Source organism: Electrophorus electricus, chromosome 16 (assembly GCF_013358815.1).
Source record: "Electrophorus electricus isolate fEleEle1 chromosome 16, fEleEle1.pri, whole genome shotgun sequence".
Lineage (NCBI taxonomy): Eukaryota > Metazoa > Chordata > Actinopteri > Gymnotiformes > Gymnotidae > Electrophorus > Electrophorus electricus.
Genome location: NC_049550.1, coordinates 9,269,108 through 9,289,880, shown reverse-complemented (window position 1 = coordinate 9,289,880; position 20,773 = coordinate 9,269,108). Strand labels below are relative to the sequence as shown.

General features: G+C 38.9%; 2 protein-coding genes across 2 annotated transcripts; one reads left to right on the top strand and one right to left on the bottom strand.

Moving 5' to 3' along the window:
• Window positions 1-8,063: 8,063 nt before the first annotated feature.
• On the bottom strand, window positions 8,064-9,145 carry LOC113580362 (toll-like receptor 13). Its single transcript, XM_035535101.1, is given in 2 exon segments — window positions 8,064-8,212; window positions 8,215-9,145. Coding segments are annotated over 2 exon segments (1,080 nt in total).
• Window positions 9,146-12,812: 3,667 nt separating this feature from the next.
• On the top strand, window positions 12,813-16,360 carry hpxb (hemopexin b). Its single transcript, XM_027014861.2, has 9 exons — window positions 12,813-12,819; window positions 13,012-13,128; window positions 13,604-13,767; window positions 14,289-14,442; window positions 14,714-14,926; window positions 15,039-15,122; window positions 15,228-15,358; window positions 15,552-15,699; window positions 16,134-16,360. The coding sequence occupies exons 1-9, from the start codon at window positions 12,813-12,815 to the stop codon at window positions 16,358-16,360; spliced, it is 1,245 nt and encodes a 414-aa protein (XP_026870662.2).
• Window positions 16,361-20,773: the final 4,413 nt, after the last annotated feature.

Genomic DNA, 20,773 nt, shown 5'->3' with positions numbered 1-20,773 from the left:
ACAGCCAAAGTGGATGAAGTAAACATGAGCCTCGACTCTGCTATTCTTGGCGCTCAGAAAGAAGAGCACCGCATGTTGGAAAAGGTGGAGAAAGACTACCGGGAAGTCCAGCAGAAACTGCACCAGCTGAAACGGGAAAATGCTGCAGCAACCCGGGTAGGACAATCCTTGGTGGACCGGCAATTGAGGAAGATGGGACAGCTGAGGGAGCAAATTAATATGTGGGGTAAATGCCCCAGTGGACCCAACAAAAGTCAGTTACTGAGAGGTGTTAAAGAACTAATACAACCCTGGGAGATCTCTCTTTCCCTGAAAAGAGTCACTTTCCTGCCAAATGCCCAGATCAACACTATTCCATTTGGAGATATTAATGTGCAGGAACATAACTTGAGTTTTCCTGTTGGAGTCTGTGGACCACAGGGGCACAAATGTGCTATCCACACTGGTGAGATGTTACATGAGAATCATGTGGCTGTATCAGAGCAGGTTTGCGCTCCTTGTAATAGTGGTGGAGACAAAGAATCCTCAAAGACAAACAGTGGGAGAAGCCGTGTTGTCAGGAAGATTCGTATATCAACGGCTGAAGATGATGTGTTGGGTGAGGAGGTAAAGTTGACCAGCCAAAAATCAAATGTTTGGCCCCGCAAAAAAGACAACTCAGAATCCTCCCAGGATGAGGACTTGGAGTCACTTGGTTCAGATTCACATGGAGAAGATTTGTTTCTTGCAATTAATCCATTGTCAAACCAAGGTGAATCAAAGATTGAGAGCCCTGGATCTGGTCAAAATAGCAGCAAAAGCCATTCCTCTCCTAAAGGTCAAATGAAACAAAGAACCCTTGTGCCAGTTTCAAGCCTGGAGCCTCCCTGTCCCCCAGAAGAAAGTAGACCTCTGGACTGTGGTAGAGGTCAGGGATTCCAAAGAGGAAGGTCATCTCCTACAATAGATTACACTAGATCTAAATCAAGTTATAGCTGCTTGGACCTCTCTTCCAAAGAGCAAACTCTATATGGTCCAGGCTTTAGTGGATCAAGACGATCCCCATCCCCAGCTGAAAGCACAAACTCCAGCTTCACATTCACTATCAGGTCAGAAAGTAGTCGCAGTAGCTCCCTGAAAGGAGAAAGCCAGCATTTGATCACAGCAGCTGACCTATCTCCCAGGGGCCGCCCTTTAATGAATGGAAAAGAAGAACATCAGAAGAAGTTAAATCAGAGCAATTTGTCTAAACCCAATTCAAATGTTGTTCGGGGTCTTAAAAGATCTGAAACTCTGGAATTAAAGGTCCAACCTCTGAAAGACAGCTCTGAGGGTACCAGCCGAGTATGTCGGTCTTTGTCTATGTCTGCAATAGAAGGAAGAAGAAAATGGACCAGGACTGAGTTTAATGGGGAAAGAGGCAGAAGAGGACAACTAGACCCGGGGTTGAAAAAGGTTGAGGAAGAGAAGCGTACCCTAAAGGTTGGACATCTGGTCAAGAAATTTGGCAAGCAGGGATCAGGACGCACCGATTTCACTTTGCCTAGTGGGATTCATGCCACACCTCAGGGCCAGTTGTTTGTGGTGGACTGTGGAAATGTCCGTATACAGGTGACAGACCTACAGAAAAACATTGTGCAGCAAGTGACTCCACCTGCATATGACAGTACCTTACGTCACTGCCGCAACTTCTTCGATGTGGCTGCTAACTCGAAGGGCCTGATGGGACTCACGTGTGCAGCCGAACGTGCTTTGCTGGTGTTCAGCCGTCATGGTCGTCTCCTGCAGACCTTCGGAGGTTCTGGTGCTCAGCAAGATTTTGAGGCCCCGAGAGGTGTCACTGTGACAAGGCTTGATGAGTTTCTAGTGGCAGATATTCGCCGTGGTACCCTGACAGCTCTCAAGCTCGACCCTAAGACAGGAGCCAAGATGGAGCGCACAGTAGTGACAGGATTTCACAGGCCCTACCTGGTAGCAGCATGCCTAACTACAGGGCTAATGGTGGTGTCAGAGAGGGGCAATGAAACTGGTCGTGCCGCTTGTATAAGGGTGCTTGAACCAGGTTGGAACACCATTCGAATTTTGGGTGTATGCTCTGGCCTAGGGCCTGTCCTCACCAGCCCTTGGGGTATTTGCATTGATGCAGATGGGGATGTCCTAGTGGCAGACTGGGGCAAGCAGCATTGTGTTGTGCTTTACCCTGCTGTTGGTGTGGGTCGATCGATTGTTACCCAAGGACTTAGCAGCCCAAGAGGCCTTGCTCTGCTGCCTGAGGGACACCTGGTGGTGTCAGATAGTATGAATCACTGCATCAAAATTTATCGCTATAAGTAAGGCTTAAATGGTGTAGACAAGTTAGCACTTGTTAACCGGTTAACTGGTTAACAAGTGTAATACCTGAGACTGATTAATTAAAAAATAAATGATGAATAAATTATATACATTAAGACAGTAACAATTAAAACAAGCACAGGAGAATTCCAGGCTAGATACAAATGTGATAGAACATTTTCTGGATTAACAACACTAATGGTTTGAAATAAAAAGTGTTTAATATATTTCTTGATTAAATGATAAAAGATTATGTAATATATGCTTGTCTTATGTATTTAGTCTTTGAAGATTCCAATTTTCGTTTATGTTCGATTAATCTATTTTTAGAATTTGCAATTACTGAAAACAAAACAGTTTGTATTTTACAAATCACTTCAACTGTAAAAAAAAAATCTAAATGTCTGATTGGCCAGAATAAACCTTTGCAATATGTAAATGCACATTTTAAAATATTCAGACATATAGAACCAGGTCAACATAAATTTGCATAATGGTAGAATAGCGAAGATGTTCTGGCCTGTGCATGTGGTAAAATTTAGCTTCTGTTTATCAGCACTAACTATATGAAATTTTATTTTACCTATCACTCCTACATTAATGTATTACAATATATATTGGTTAGAAGTCTTTATGCTAATTTATACAATTTGCTGTGTAAACTGTGACAACATCAAATAAACTGAGTTTGATAATCAGACTCCTTGGAAAGACAAAAACATTTGTGTTGACTCAATCACAATGTAGTTTAATAAACAATAAAAGACATCACTATTTTTAATATTAAACAGACTTATTCTCATACACACAAGTACAAGGAAATGCTTGTACTTACCCCAATGAACGTAATGCTTGAAAAACTACAGCACAAACTTACATGAAAGAAAACAGATGAGAATTACTGTACACAACCTATAGTTTGATCACCCTAATCTTCAAAGTTAGCATATCATGCCACAAAAAAAAGTGCTCTCTTTTAAGAAGTCTACTACCAGTATAGCCTTGGACATCTCAAGAACAAAGATCTGGCCACAGCTCAATTGCCTTGTACTACAAAACTATTAACAACAAAGCAATTTAAACTTGTTTCATGGATTCATTCAAATTTTAGTCAATATATTTTTTGTTTGTTTTTTTTTTTAATCAGGAAAGACAAAGAAACTGTGTAAACAGTATAAATCAAATGCAAAAATAGCTTCTAGCTCATGCCTGAGGGGGTTTTAGAGAGTCAGGTACTATGCCAGGTGATTGAAGTCTCCCTGATCACTGCTTTCTACAGCAAAATATACCAGATGTTGCAGACCAGAACATTTGAATATAGCAACACACATTTTTTTTTAATTAAAATTTAATTTGTATTAATTTCTGTATGATCTAATTTGAATAAAGCATCACGAACACTTTGGCCCTGTCACAATACGGCCCCCTCTTACTAGACATTTCCCAGTGTGCGTGTGTGTGTGTGTTCATTTGTGTGGCCATGCTCCCCATGTATCACATCTGTTAATAGTTATGTTCCTCATTTACATATGTATAAAATTCCCTATTGTTCTGTTGTCTGTTGTCGGTGTTTGACCATACATCAACCAATGTGCTACGCTGCCTTGGTGTCTTGTCTCAATAAACGTGTTATTCTGTTTTACGTGACTCAGCCCCACATCCTGCTTAGACTTAATGTTATAGGCCCCAATTCCAATCCATTGAACAATTCTGATATGGTAGGTTTCTTTAGGATGATGCATTTTACTTCACCTTATGTTTTGGTTTTGCTTCTCAACAAGTGAATTATTCAGAAATGTTCAAACATCATTGGAATTCTTTTTTTTACCTGAGCCATTGGCTAGTAGTGTTAATATCAGCTATCCATAATTTTCTCACTGAAGGTGTTGTTCTTATGGTAGTCTGAGCTGTCACCCAGAGTTTTTGTCACTTGTTTGAGGATTCAAATCTTTCTAGTCTTATTACCTTGAAAAACATTTTCTATGGTCCTCTAAGAATCGTCTTGATTTGCAACAAAATTCAGTTGTGAAAAGGAAGAAAGTAATATATGGCAGGGAAAGTTACAGCCACACACAAATTAACCTGAACACCTCATCACAATATACCTTCTTTTGAAGTAATAATTTTACCAGGTACTTGCATAGATTTTCACATCAATGAACCTGATTATTTATACTGTATCGGCAAAAAAAAGATGCATCATCTTTAATGTTACCTGGGATCACTAGGTGTTAATTATGAAAAAAGCAATTTAAAAGAAAAAATATTTATTGTTCCTTTCATATTTTGTTACAACTTGTAATAAAAATGAAGTGGGTTGTTTAACATTTGACTGACACATATGAATGCAGCTAAGCAGTAGTAACAACAGAATCCTCAGAGACTCCCTACAATGACTCCCTACAAACACTCCCTACAAACACTCCCTACAAAGACTCAGTGACATACTGGTGTTATCAGAATATCAAACAGGCTGTTAGCTAGTTAAGATGCCTTGGAGGGACCTTTGAAAAGGAATATTTTCTCTTCTACCTGTAGATATAAAAACCCCAAAAACTACACTTTCAGTTAAACTTGATAATAAATATTTTTGTGTGTTTTTGCATAAAGTACTTACTTTAGTAAATGATTGTAATGAAAGGAAGAAAAATACAATTTGAAAAGCTAACAGCAAAGTAAAACGTTCAGGACAATTCTGTACCTATCAGCTCCAATTATCTTCCAAAGTATTCTTGTGAACTATGCACACTTTTTAGAAATTTGTGAAAATCACACCTTTAACAAAATTGACTTCTGATCTCCATTGCCTCACACAATTAAGATGTGGATTGAACGCAATGTATTAAACAAGAAGTGGAAACTGATTATTATTAAGTGAAATGTCCCTGTGTGTGTGTGTGTGTATCTGCTTTGAGGGGTGGAACTAAAGTGCTAGGATACTACAGTAAAAAAATTAAGAACTAAGAATATTAAGAAACACTAAGGATATTAAGAAAAAATCTCACTATATAATACTTAGATTTTTGAAGTATTATAACACTAATATTAATAATAATAACAATGTAATAATATATAATAATAATAATAAAAAATTATAATAATAATAATTTTATTATTGCAGTGTTCCCAAGGTTTGTCTCAGAATGTCTCAGTGCTGCATCATTGTGTCTGCCCATCTGAAGTGTTATTGAATATTTAGCACATTAGTAGAGTAGAGGGTCTTAAAAACACCTATTGTTCATTTTGTTTTGACTAGGCTTCATTTGCTCTGTAACGTTTGGAGAACTGAAATAAGATATTGCAGAACAGTGCTTAGTTGGAAGAGGTGTTCTAACTAATACACTTTCTTGTATCCACAACAGAAGTGCTTGGCACCAACCTTCCCCTTTAATAATATACAACCCCAGGTGGAGAAGACAAAATGATACAGTAATACACCAGCTGTGCAATTCCTTCAGGATTCTGTGATTGTCCTTCAGTTGGTCACAAAATAAGTGACATAGAACAAAGGGAGCCCAGGTGCCACAGGCTGATCTGAAACTGTATCATGTTGCAGCCCCTCTGGGTTTATATGCTGTCCCTTCTGTTCAATGCAGAAGTAAATAAAATAAAACACAGACATACAAACATATATATACTATGTCTTTATACACAGACACACACACACACACACACACATACATAAATGCTATGTCTTTATATACACACAGACTGTCTTTACTGTTCCCTCCGTGGTTTCTGTTTCTCTGTCATCTACTGCTGCATGTGCGCTGCCCACCGCCCTTGGGGATCAACCAACCAGCACCGGTGCTGCGTGCTCAGCTCCTCCAAAACTGCCAGTTTCACCCAGGAAAATCTGTGGTGCCTCCAACCTGACAACACACCCTGCCCTGGAGATCCACCGAGCGGCTCTGATGCTGCACGTTCCACTCCTCCAGAAGATCACATTATTCCAGGCATCTCCAACTCTCTGCCTCTGATCTCCCGTGAGCTGCTGCCTATAGCTTCACTTGTCTCCTCTACAAGCCCAAAGTTTCCTTCTTGAGGTTAAGCATGACTCCAGCCACCTCTCCAGCCACCTGCATATATGAGAAGACTTTATTGATGATCAGCATTTAGGGAATAGTGCATGGTCAGAACACCAGTAGTCAGGCTAATGTTGTTAAACACAATGAGAAACAAGGAAAACTAGCAACAAAAGAATATTTGTAAAGGACAAAGAACATATCTTCTATCATCAACAACATTACGGACATGCTGGAACGAACTGACTGTAAACAGACGGATTAAGCGGGGCTAACAATTAAAAATGAAAGATAATTAGAAGCAGGGCAGGGAAAATGTGACAGGTCGGATAAAGAACAAGAACAAGAAACTGAAACAAGAACTGCTGTAACTCCAAGGGTAAGTACAAAAAAAAAAAAAAAAAGACACAATGTACCCGTGAAAGAAACAAAGGCCATGCACACTGGTAATGGATAGGTCAAATATAACCCTCAATGAACATGTGGCTTATGCTTCACTTTCATACCCTTTGAGTGGTTTAAAACATTAATAGTTATAGGACCAATGGGGGTCAGATAAGTGGAATTTGGAATTACCATTTGGGAAATGATAAGCTTATAATAAAAAACTAATAAACTCAAAGGTCATCTGTCTTAACCCAGCCCCAAGCCCTATGCAGAAATATTCTGTGCCCATCTAACTAAATAAAATAACGATTCTGGTACCTTTTACCCACTATAAGATGACCCGTAGAAATATACACTGGATATTTTAATCCAACTCTTATTGCCATGTGAATAAATATTCCATTATATCCTGTGGAAAAGGAATTTTGCACTTTTCCCAAGCATGGAAGCATTTGAGGCAGCATTTACCTGTGTTACTTGCTTTTGTTACTGAAACGTGTTACTATAATGAGTAGGCTAAGGGAGGGGCTTTGCAGAGTTGCTTGGACTGAAAGCGTAGGAGTGAAGGGGTTAGAGTCAGAGTCAAATTTATTTATATAGTGTTTTCTACAACACACATTGTCACAGATGTCTGGGTCCAGATCCATAATGAGCAACAGTGGCCAGCAAACACACGCTGGGCAGATTAAGGATGGGAGGACTCAAGAGGGAACCCTCTTCATTGGGCAGCCAAGGGAAGGGATGCGGTGGATTCCTTAAGAGTCCTAAACCTATCAGAAATTAGTGTGAACATCAGTTAGCTTTAACTGTGGGAGACTACAAAGCAGGCAGAATTCAAAGAACTGTGAACATCACTTACAGTAGCTTTAATTCTGGAAGACTACCATGGTGGCAGAACTCAAAGCTGAAAAAAGAGGAGTAAGAGTCCCTTTGCATTTGACCTGGCCTTTGTTCTTGTTCACACAGTTCACAATAATTTAATATATATTTCTCAGATGTTACAGTGTATAACAACAAAGCTCTATAAAAAATATAACTGAGGATTGAACTATGAATTATGCAGCTCTTCAAAACAATCTGCATGATCCAAATTTATTTTTACTGAGAGAAAATGTTATGGCAATTTATTAAGCAATTCTTCAAAAAAAGAATTGAAAAATTATTAGGCCATTAAAATGTCTTATTAAGATATTAAAATTAATACAATACAGCAAGAGAACAAAGTTTTTAGTCCTTTCCTTAAGGATTTTTGCCTTTGCATTTATACCTTCACAGGCTCAGACTTTTATGCAAATGCAGACAGGTTAACATTAGCCTGGAGAAAAGCAACAAACTTTACGTTCAAAGAATAAGACCACCTTCTGAGGTTCTTAGGGTTTCTATAGCAACTCTCAGTTTCTTCCAGAAGACCTGAGTGTCTTTACCTGGTTTGGGCCAACTGAGCTTTGTTTGTTTTTTAATTACACTCCTCATCCTGTAGTATGGAGACAGAGTCTGAAACTGGCCACCTGCATCTCTCTGGAACACCACTCACTCTGCAGGTAATGGCGACTAATCACACAAATGGTTTTGCGGCTGCCATAGATGCTGTCTATAATATTATCTATGATGGGTTTAACAGGCTGGAAGTCCCTGTGGTGCAGACACAACCTCCAGTCCTGCTCTCCCTCTAGCTGGGGTAACAGCTCGCTCATAACCCACAGTGCATCATGGGTGTTGTAGGAAATAAAAGCATCATACTGGAAGTCATAAGTGTTTTGCTTTCTGTGATATTTGCTGTCATAGAGAAATGACCGCAAAATATAGTAGGCACAGACGACCCGCCTTTTGAAGAAGTGGTAGAGAAAAGAACTGAGAAATATCAGAAAGACTAAAGCAGTAGCGGAAATAAAACAGAGAAATCCTACATCTACAATGCATAACTTGATGTCAAACTCAATAAGTTTTTGTCCTCTGAGTTTGGGTGGGTAATTGTATTTGAACTGCTCTGCATTTGAAACCTGCGTGTCATTGTTGCTTAATGTCCAATTAACGAACCAAGCATTGGCACAATCACAACAGAAATAATTTCCTTCCAGATTGAGATAAAATAACTTAGGGAGGGAGGCTATCACAATCTCATTAATGAGTGATAGGGTATTGTTTTGAAGCTTTAACATCTGACTTTTGGTAATGTTTGCTTGCATAAGGAAGTCAATTGACTGTAACCCTGTTTTAGTCATATAAAGTCTAGTAAGGTACTGAACAGGCAGAAATGCATCAGAGGAGAGTGAAATCAGTTCGTTTTTGTGGAGGTCCAGGAGTGTAAGATTAGGAGTTTTAGTAAATGTAAGAGGATGTACAGAGTTGATATTGAGATTTCTTGCCTTGAATGTCTTTAAAATAGCCAGTCCATCCAAAAAATTAAAGGGGATATTTGTCATTCCCTCATGGCCTTGATTGTAAATACTTAGGGACTCCAGAGATGTTAGTGGTGTAAAAGGGGGCTCACTAAGACTCTTTTGGCTTTCGTAAAAGATAAGGTTGTTGTTTAACTCAAGAGCTTTTAAATGTCCTTAGAAAATAGAAGCATTCACTACTGTCTGGGTGATTTTATTTGACTGCAGGTTGAGGAATTTTAAATTAGTTAATCCATTAAATGTACCAATTTCTATATTTTGTATTTGATTGTCATCTAAATCTAGTCGTGCTAAACTGTGTAAATATCCAAAATCTCCTTTATGTATAGAACTTGCCAACTGTAAATACTACAATTTGGAAAGACCACTCTTGAAATAGCCTTTTATACTTAGCAGTTTGTTTGAACTAATAATGAGGGATTTTAGACTCTTAAGCTCTTGAAAGAACCTTCAGATTGTTTCTGTAAATATGAAGTGTTAACAATTTATCAAGATGTAAAAAATCTAAGCATGTTAAATTAGTTATGACTGAGGTCTAAAATTTCCATAGTGGAAACCTTTCTAATGGCAGCAGGAACACTATTCAGTTTGTTGTGGGACAGATTCAGGGTCCTTTTTTATTCATTGATATAAACGCCCACATAGTTATGTCTTGGAGTTGGTTATCAGAGAAGTCTAACATTGCCACACTGCTACAGAATTTTAGTTCTTCTTCTGATACCGAAGTGACTTTGTTAAGTCGCAACTGAAGAGTTTGTGGTAAACCTAGTGAAGAGTTAAATGACTGCAGCAATGTCTTCATCTCCTTTATTGTCATTTGTATCCCATTCAAAATGAGTTTTTTTTACATTTCTGAAGTAGCAAAGTCAGGTTAGACAGATTATGAAAGAGTCTGTCAGATAAGGTGGTAAGTTTGTTATGGGCAAGAGCCAGATACTGCAAATCCACCAAACTCTTGAACACACCTTCCTCTATATATTTATTCTGATTATGTGACATATTCAGATTGGTGAGAAAGGACAAGTGCACCACATCCTCTTTTTGCACTACTGAGATCTCATTTTTGGAAATATCCAGTACTCTTGCTCTGTAAGGTAGGTTCTTGGGAACAGTAGTGAGGCCTTTCTTAGTACAAAACACTGTCAGATTTGGAGAGTATCTTAAAGACCCTAGAACCTTGCAGTTTTTAACAAAGAATCCATAACATGTTTGGAAATGGTTACCAACAGGAACAAGAAGATGCAAGTCTTTAGAGAAATGTTTCCCTTTGTAGATGGCATGTTCTTAATATGGTTTATAAGTGAGCAATTATAAAAGGTCAGACAATTATATTACAGCTAGTTTGGTCTACAAAAATGGTTATCTTAGGACATGATATATCTCGATTAGGTAGTTGGATTATCCAAGATAGATTTTTCTTTTTCCACTTCAGTTAACCTGCAAAACAATGGAAATGTTTTAATTTGTCAAGAGATATGAAGAAATATTTATATGCTGTCCAATTATGTATTAATCATAAGTTATGGATGCACCATTTGAACACACTCAACCATGATATGAACTTTTCAAGAGCAAATAATACATATGACTCCCCTTTATTCAGTCAGGTCATTCATAAAAGGTACACAGCTAGTTATAATTTGTTCACTTGACCCTTTGTTTTACTGTTTTTTATCATTTATACTGAATGTCTTACTAGAATGAACTACACTGAGTGCCCATGCATCTTGGCTGTAGCTATCCAGTCACAAAATGATACAGCCAAATGACAGATTCTGAACATTGAACATTGAGAAATTTCACAAACACACATATAAGAGATATAGAACATCAAATAAAGAAAAGATAAATTGCATTCAATTATTATTATGCAATAAACGGTCATATATATATACCATATATTTAACATGCCAGGACCTCAAAGAGCACTTCACCTCTGCCCCATCCTAACAGCCTGACTCCAGATGGTCCAGACGGATTGCTCTGAGAAGGGGTAGGGGCTGTGCCAGGGCACCACAGAGAAGCTTCACCCATTGGCCTTCTACTCCAGGAACCTCACTACATGGGAAATATGAAGAGTGGCGACACTTGGCTGAGCACTGTTTTCTCATCTTTTCCCACCACCGCGACATGGAGTATGTCACAGGACATACGGATGTCTCAGGGTATGAAACCTGCATCCCTGAATGTCTGCTGGCTCTAATCTGTATCCCTGTTTCTTTCCAACCCAGTAAGGGCAATGGGCGCATACCTCCCCTGCAGCTGCAGTCACCCTGGCATCCAGCGTGCCACACACCTGATAAGTAACCTTCTACTGGCACAGGTACATCTTATATGTGCTACTTCTTGCTCTCACCTTCAGCTTCCTGCTGGTCTGCTTCAGCCCCTGCCCATACCTAAACACCTATAGTCGCACACAGAAGTGGACTTTCTGAAAGACACGTCACTCTCCTATAGGAAGACAACAAGACTGGTTATAATTGATAATATCTAGTTCTCCTGAAGTGGAGTGCTTCTATAATGAGGTGTTCCATCTGTCTTTCTGAAGACAACGTTTCAGATTGGCGGGGGGGAGGGGTGCTTTTGACTATGACTGTGGACACTCCTGTTAGTTTTGTTTGCTTGGTTTGAACTGTCATTTGGATTTTGGACTTTGTATCACCCTTCAAGAATTACATGTGTGGATTGTGCCATTGTGTCCTTTGCATGGTGTTTGTCAATAGAGAGAGTGTGCACCTGGATACACACCACCTTTCAGAACTTCTCAGTCTTGTTATACATTCTATTACACAGCAAGGTGTTGAGTGTTAGTTTGATTGGTTTGTTGATTTCAGCAGCTGCTCTCTATCAGTTTTGGCATCTTGCCAAAACATCTGGACACTGAAACTTTCCCAGTCTGATTTCATTTATTTAAATCACAGTCATTATATAATTATAATTATAATTTATAAATATATAAATATAATGATATATATCATTTAAAAACAATTTAATTGCTAGTTTATATAGCTATATATTGCTAGTGGCCTGATTGCTGATTGCCAAATCCCCAAAATTTTGCAAAAAGGGACTTTTCACCCTTGCTCTGTCCTGTTCTGATGGTAAATTGTGTGACCAAATTATTCCAGAGCCACCCACATAGCTCCCGCCCTTCCAGAGGACCGGCATAAAAGTCCTTCTCCTGTTTGAGTAACTTTTACTGATCACAGCTGATTTGTATCGATTGGACTGCTCATCATGAAGCTGCTCGTGAGGCTCCTGTTGGGGTTCTTGGTTGTGATCCAAACCCATACAGCGCCAACGTGAGTAATCCTCACCAGACCTGTACTAAACAGAGGTGCTTTCCTGAAACACCACAACAAGATTCATCACCACAGCTTTAGCCTGAATTCTCTTATGTTATGCTGTACTTTAGATCCATAAGCTTGATTTTCTATCTCTCTGTTTAGTTTGTTAGGTCATACAGGGTAGCATTCGATCAATAATGCAGACAGACTGAGGTCAAAGTCAGCTGTGCAACTCAATGTGTTTTTTTTTTTCACTGCTATCAGGATGAGTCATGTTTCTTCAGTCTCCTTTTTGCTTAAAAGTATCTGTCATTTGTAAGATGGCAATGCAATACCAACATATTTTATTAACTACTACATTTTATTAATGGATCTCTTTATATTACAGCCACCATGATGTTATAATGGCAGGTATATACATTTCTACCAATTTTTATTTCTTTATTTAATTAATTAGTGGTGGTTTTGGTGGGGGTAGCCAATTATTTTCAGAAACTGTCCATAGATATTTGATAACTGTCAAATATCACAAAAGCAAAGCTACATTTTACATACAATTTAAATGATTTTTGAAGAATTAATTTAGAAAATGCTATTGTTTAGATCAGCCCAAGGAGCATCCTGAAGAAACTCATTATGATGCCAAGTTTGACCGCTGTGATGGTGTCGAGTTTGACGCTATTACACCCGATGAGAAAGGAAACATATTCTTTTTCAAAGGTTCCTAGTAATTTTACACCACATTTATTCATATTTTTTATTATTAGTTTATATTACACAACACCACACAGTTTTAATCACCACTATAACATCAGAGGACAGTACTCACATCTAGTCACTCCACTATTCAATCTACTCAGCAGCTAAGAGGTAAGTGCATTGGGAAGAAGAGGGTGAAGGTTGTTGTTCCATCCCAGTGAAAATGCAGTCAGTTGCTATGCATGGCACATGGAAAATCCGTGACTTAAACCTGAATCCCACTGATAGAGGCATTTCTGCATTAGGAAGTAGCTTAAGAACAAATTTGTGGACTTCAGATTAATGGCTTTGACTGAAAAAATTGCTATGCGTGTTTGTTTTTGCAAATAGGTTGGCAGGGTAAATTGCAATAGCAAAGATTTGATCATCTTCAAAAAAATGTAATCACTTACAGACCCTGTGAGTGTAACTAAACAGGTGACTTTAATCTACACAGGTGACCATTTATGGAAGGGTTTCTCCGGCCCTGCTCAGCTTGCGAATGGTACATTCCAGGAACTAGATGAATATCATCATCTGGCTCACGTGGATGCAGCCTTCCGCATGCACAGTAAAGATGAGGATGAGCCACAAGCCCATGACCACATCTTCTTCTTTTTGGTATTCTGCAGTAAAATTTATCATAACCAAACAGTATATTTTAAATCCTAGCACCATGCAAAAAAGTCTTCTTAGAACATATGCCATATTTAAAATCTTTAAAATAATCTTTAAAAACAAATATGTGGTGTGTGGGTAGTAAATATGTGACATTAGCATGTGTATTTCACAATTAAATTTAAATAATAGTTCCTTAATCTACATGGTACCTCATAATAATAAACTTATTTATAGAGAATAAGATCTGTAGTTGAACAATATATGAAAATATGTTGCTACATATGAAAGTATTACATAATCATGGATAAATATATTTTTATATAACCAACATATATAAACTCATGTGCATGTGCATTTAGTGCAGCATTAGTAAATATTTCAAAATTTCAATAACTGGGACAGGTTGCAATAGATTTAGTTCTCTAAAATCTAAATAACCATATTATGATGACTGTCAGCCAACACACATGCTTTCACTGCAGAAACTATGAGTTTGATAGAATGGTATCAATGTGCCACAGGATGACATGGTGTTTAGCTACTACCAACAAACTCTGGAGAAAGGCTTCCCAGTGAATATCCAGCAGGTTTTCCCAGGAATCCCCAGCCACCTGGATGCAGCGGTGGAGTGCCCCAAAAGAGAGTGCACCACCAACTCTGTCTTGTTCTTCAAGGGTGAATAATGAGACTCTTAAATGTTTTGTATCTGGTCTCAGTATTTTCAATGGGCTTTAGTTTTGGCCTTAACTGTAAGTGTAAGGAAGTTGCACTTAAAAGACAAGGGTGGACATATATAGGGGTCGATGCACAGGTGTTGTCTGTCAAATGCTTAAAGGAATTAGTTTTCTACTAACTCCTCCTTTGAATAGAGATTTAAGTGCCTAACCTGAAATTTATTTAATCTAAATATGGGCAGTGTGATAATGGCAATGTGATAATTGCTCAGGAAGTGATGTGTACAGCTTTGACATCAAGACCAAGACAGTGAAAAAGAAGGAGTGGAATCACCTGCCCAACTGCACGTCTGTGCTCCGCTGGGTTGAGCACTACTACTGTTTCCATGGCAACAACTTCACCAGATTCCATCCAGTGTCCGGAGACGTATCAGGAGCTTATCCCAAGGACGCTAGGCACTACTTCATGACGTGCCCAAACTTTGGTAAGTGGTCGATGTGTTGTGAAGCAGCTAGAGAAAATATTTTGTGGCTCATGAAAGTCAATTACATTTCCAGGAATGTGTATTCTTGTTTGTGTGTAAAATTCTAATGCAGGCCATGGGGAAGCACACAGAAAGCCACGCTGTAAACTTGATGCCATAACCACAGACAGAATGGGGAAATCATATGCATTCACAGGTGATTATGATTTCCTACATGAGTGCCTCTGATTGCAGATAAATAAGAATTCAATATGAAATCTTTCTTTCCTCTCACATCTGTGTTCACACTCCACACAAACAGGGAGCATGTACATTAGACTGGACACACCCCGTGATGGTATTCACCACTTTCCCATTACAAGATCTTGGAAGGAGGTGTCAGGAGCTGTAGATGCAGTTTTCTCTTATGGTGACAATATGTACATTATCCAGGTGAAGGAAAAAAAAGACTGCTTTTCAGGTTTGCATAACAGGCCAAAGGTGGTCATGAAAGCCTGGTGCATTTTCAGTTTAATTAAGCAGTCCGAGCAAAATACTTTTATCCATGAATCAGTCTTATTAATGTTGACTCCTAAAGGACAATGCTTCAGTCCAGTTAACCATGAAATTCATTCATGTTTGACAGGGAGGTCAAATATATATCTACAAGTCAGCAGCACATTACACTCTTATAGAGGGCTACCCTAAATCTGTGACAGAGGAGCTGGGCATACAGGGACCTGTGGACGCTGCATTTGTATGTGCAGATCAACATGTTGCTCACATTATTCAAGGTAAGTCCCAATGGCCTTCATCGGCATTTTGTATTAAGGAACGTTTATATTAAATATTTATATTCATATAAATTTATATTAAATTTATATCATATAAAATAATATTTATTAAATGTTATTTTACATTATGAACACATCAAAAGGTTACATTCTTCATATGATTAAAATTATGTGCTGTGCTACATATAATGAATAGTAATTTGATTAAAATATAAATAAACAAACAGCTGCAGATCATTTTTAAGTCATTTTTAAATAATATTCCACCAGAAGGTGCTACCAGTGCCAGTACTGTATTAACACTAGTAGAATGATAAAGGTGACACTAGCTGTTCCCTGTCAGCACCTACTCACTGTTCACCACTTTAGAACATTTGTGTGAACTATTACTTCATGGATACATTTTAGACGTTTTACTTTTTTCCCCCTGGCAGGTCAAAAGATGATCGATATCGATCTGACCGCAACCCCAAGAGCTGTTAAGAGCGAGGCATCACTCCCCATTCATAAAGTGGATGCAGCCACATGTGACAGCGAGGGTGTGAAGCTATTTGTTGGCCCAGAGTATTATTTGTACCAGACTCCTAAAGTCCTGGCTGTGAGCAAGATCAGTCCAGTAGCCCAGAAGTTCCCACCTAGAATATTTGGCTGTGAGGACTAAGAAGAATTACTGTGCATGCAAAATACAAAAAGCACATTTCTGCACTTCTTTCTAAATGTCAAATTGAAAATGGTACTTTTAATAAATAGCATTTTTTATTTGCCACTTTTTTTTTATCTTTCTTTATTAAAAAAAAATATTTCAAATACTAAAGAAATCAGGAACAAAAATGAGAATAATAAATCTCCATTTTAGTTAATGGCACCATAATGATGTGCATGTATTTGAACAACTGCATGCTTATTTAACCCAACTTTGTAAAGCAAACTGTACTTTCTAAAAATGTAGAAATCAGAAACTCACAATGAAGCCAATATGTTCAATATCCTCAATATCCTTAATTAGGCTCCATGTGGAGCTGTTGCCACCAAATAAACAAACACTATAAAGAATCTAAGTCTAAAAAATACCACCATTAAGCATAGTTAATAAATGATACTGTCAGAGCCGCCTGCCACCTGGATTTCTCTGGTACACCACTCACTCTCCAGGTAGTGACGACTGGTCACACAGATGGTCTTGTGGATGCCATAAAGCCCACAATATTATCCATGACTGGTTTGCCTGGCACCAACATAACCCTCAAACCTGTTCTCCCTTCAGCTGATGAAAACAGTACAAGCCATATGCTTATTAAAAAAAGTTCTAATCAACAAACATTGATTTCAAGAAATGGCTGATCAGTTTTGGCAAATATCCAAGACTCTTAACAGGTAGGGTAGGTTTTCTGGTACAGCATTAATTGTTCTCTTATTCCAAAGGGCCATCACATTTCCTGGATATGAACCCCTTATGTTACAGTTTCCACAAAAAAAGCACAAATCACAGTGACATGTTTGAAGTAGTATACCAGTAAGAGAGATAGAGTGTGTGCAGAAGGTGAAATGCGGGTATATAGGCTGTATATCTCTAACATGGATGAGTTATTATAGTCAAATGTAACATTTTACCTTTGTTGGAAATCAGAGGTAACTTTACTTATATTTAGTGGTCTTTCCTTCTTCAGATTACCTAAAAAAATGTAACGTTAGTGACACAGAAAGTAATTAAAGATACAGTTCCATTTTGTAATTAACTGCGGCATTTTAAGCAAAGCATTTTGTTCAAAGCAGTTTGAAAAACTGATTTGATCATTAAAATCTAACAAATCTGGATAAGAAATCAATAGTAGTTAACATACCCAAGCTTTTGGATTACCTGGTATCTTAAAAGGGTCCGTGCTTGGATGATGCTGCAAACATTCAAAGCAACTAAACTAAATCAGAGGTCACAGTCTTATCAACACTCCTTTTACATCCAGTTAATATTCAAACTTTCATTTAAAACTTTTTGGGGTCTAAATGAACACAGAGGCCACATTACATCAGTAAACCTGCACCTTGTTCTTTGCTTTTAAACTGTGTTATAGCTTATGTTTGCAAAAAGAATCTCTAGGATGTTAAAACAATTTATTGAACATCCTCTGCTACTCTGACACAATCATAGTGGTTTGTTATTTCACTTCCCCCTCAACTATAGCTTAGCAACTAGTTTTACAGACAATAAAAAATAAACTACAGTGCCATCTTGTGGTAAAATCAAAGAAGGACATCGCACTGTGCAGACCTTTATTTTCTGAGCATCAGTTCATGAACCCAAGTATATAATTTTAATATCTATCAGAAGAGTGGTTTTTAAAGATTTTTACCCAATTATATCTTCACCTAATATATATCTTCCCCCAAGATGCATCACACTAGCAACCACATTGTTTCTGAACGGCATTTCATGCAACATTTTAGGCTAGATGAACAGGCCTGGAGAAAAATTCTACACTAAAAGGTGCCCAAGACTGGGTAACGTTGCTATGAGCAATGGGGAGAGCATCTGATCAACAGGAAGAGCATCTGATCAACAGGAAGAGCATCTGATCAACAGGAAGAGCATCTGATCAACAGGAAGAGCATCTGATCAACAGGAAGAGCATCTGATTAACAGGAAGAGCATCTGATCAACAGGAAAAGCATCTGATCAACAGGAAGAGCATCTGATTAACAGGAAGAGCATCTGATCAACAGGAAGAGCATCTGATCAACAGGAAGAGCATCTGATCAACAGGAAGAGCATTTGGCCATTTTTTTCCACCCAGAGGAAAGGATCCACCAGGCTCTTTTCCACTCCTATTGTTAAATGATGCTGGCATCATCGTGAGTTACACTCATGGTTCTTTGTGAGGACAAGACCTTAGACAGTTGTACCTTAGACAGTTGTACCTTAGACAGTTGCACCTTAGACAGTTGCACCTTAGACAGTTGTACCTTAGACAGTTGCACCTTAGACAGTTGCACCTTAGACAGTTGCACCTTAGACAGTTGTACCTTAGACAGTTGCACCTTAGACAGTTGCACCTTAGACAGTTGCACCTTAGACAGTTGTACCTTAGACAGTTGCACCTTAGACAGTTGCACCTTAGACAGTTGTACCTTAGACAGTTGCACCTTAGACAGTTGCACCTTAGACAGTTGCACCTTAGACAGTTGTACCTTAGACAGTTGCACCTTAGACAGTTGCACCTTAGACAGTTGCACCTTAGACAGTTGCACCTTAGACAGTTGTACCTTAGACAGTTGTACCTTAGACAGTTGCACCTTAGACAGTTGCACCTTAGACAGTTGCACCTTAGACAGTTGTACCTTAGACAGTTGTACCTTAGACAGTTGCACCTTAGACAGTTGCACCTTAGACAGTTGTACCTTAGACAGTTGCACCTTAGACAGTTGCACCTTAGACAGTTGCACCTTAGACAGTTGCACCTTAGACAGTTGCACCTTAGACAGTTGCACCTTAGACAGTTGCACCTTAGACAGTTGCACCTTAGACAGTTGCACCTTAGACAGTTGCACCTTAGACAGTTGCACCTTAGACAGTTGCACCTTAGACAGTTGTACCTTAGACAGTTGCACCTTAGACAGTTGCACCTTAGACAGTTGTACCTTAGACAGTTGCACCTTAGACAGTTGCACCTTAGACAGTTGCACCTTAGACAGTTGTACCTTAGACAGTTGCACCTTAGACAGTTGCACCTTAGACAGTTGCACCTTAGACAGTTGTACCTTAGACAGTTGCACCTTAGACAGTTGTACCTTAGACAGTTGCACCTTAGACAGTTGCACCTTAGACAGTTGCACCTTAGACAGTTGCACCTTAGACAGTTGCACCTTAGACAGTTGTACCTTAGACAGTTGCACCTTAGACAGTTGCACCTTAGACAGTTGCACCTTAGACAGTTGTACCTTAGACAGTTGCACCTTAGACAGTTGCACCTTAGACAGTTGCACCTTAGACAGTTGTACCTTAGACAGTTGCACCTTAGACAGTTGCACCTTAGACAGTTGCACCTTAGACAGTTGTACCTTAGACAGTTGTACCTTAGACAGTTGCACCTTAGACAGTTGCACCTTAGACAGTTGCACCTTAGACAGTTGTACCTTAGACAGTTGCACCTTAGACAGTTGCACCTTAGACAGTTGCACCTTAGACAGTTGTACCTTACACAGTTGTACCTTAGACAGTTGCACCTTAGACAGTTGCACCTTAGACAGTTGTACCTTAGACAGTTGTACCTTAGACAGTTGCATCTTAGACAGTTGCACCTTAGACAGTTGCACCTTAGACAGTTGCACCTTAGACAGTTGCACCTTAGACAGTTGTACCTTAGACAGTTGCACCTTAGACAGTTGTACCTTAGACAGTTGCACCTTAGACAGTTGCACCTTAGACAGTTGCACCTTAGACAGTTGTACCTTAGACAGTTGCACCTTAGACAGTTGCACCTTAGACAGTTGCACCTTAGACAGTTGCACCTTAGACAGTTGCACCTTAGACAGTTGTACCTTAGACAGTTGCACCTTAGACAGTTGCACCTTAGACAGTTGCACCTTAGACAGTTGTACCTTAGACAGTTGCACCTTAGACAGTTGCACCTTAGACAGTTGCACCTTAGACAGTTGTACCTTAGACAGTTGCACCTTAGACAGTTGCACCTTAGACAGTTGTACCTTAGACAGTTGCACCTTAGACAGTTGTACCTTAGACAGTTGCACCTTAGACAGTTGTACCTTAGACAGTTGCACCTTAGACAGTTGCACCTTAGACAGTTGCACCTTAGACAGTTGCACCTTAGACAGTTGCACCTTAGACAGTTGCACCTTAGACAGTTGCACCTTAGACAGTTGTACCTTAGACAGTTGTACCTTAGACAGTTGCACCTTAGACAGTTGCACCTTAGACAGTTGTACCTTAGACAGTTGCACCTTAGACAGTTGTACCTTAGACAGTTGCACCTTAGACAGTTGCACCTTAGACAGTTGTACCTTAGACAGTTGTACCTTAGACAGTTGCACCTTAGACAGTTGTACCTTAGACAGTTGTACC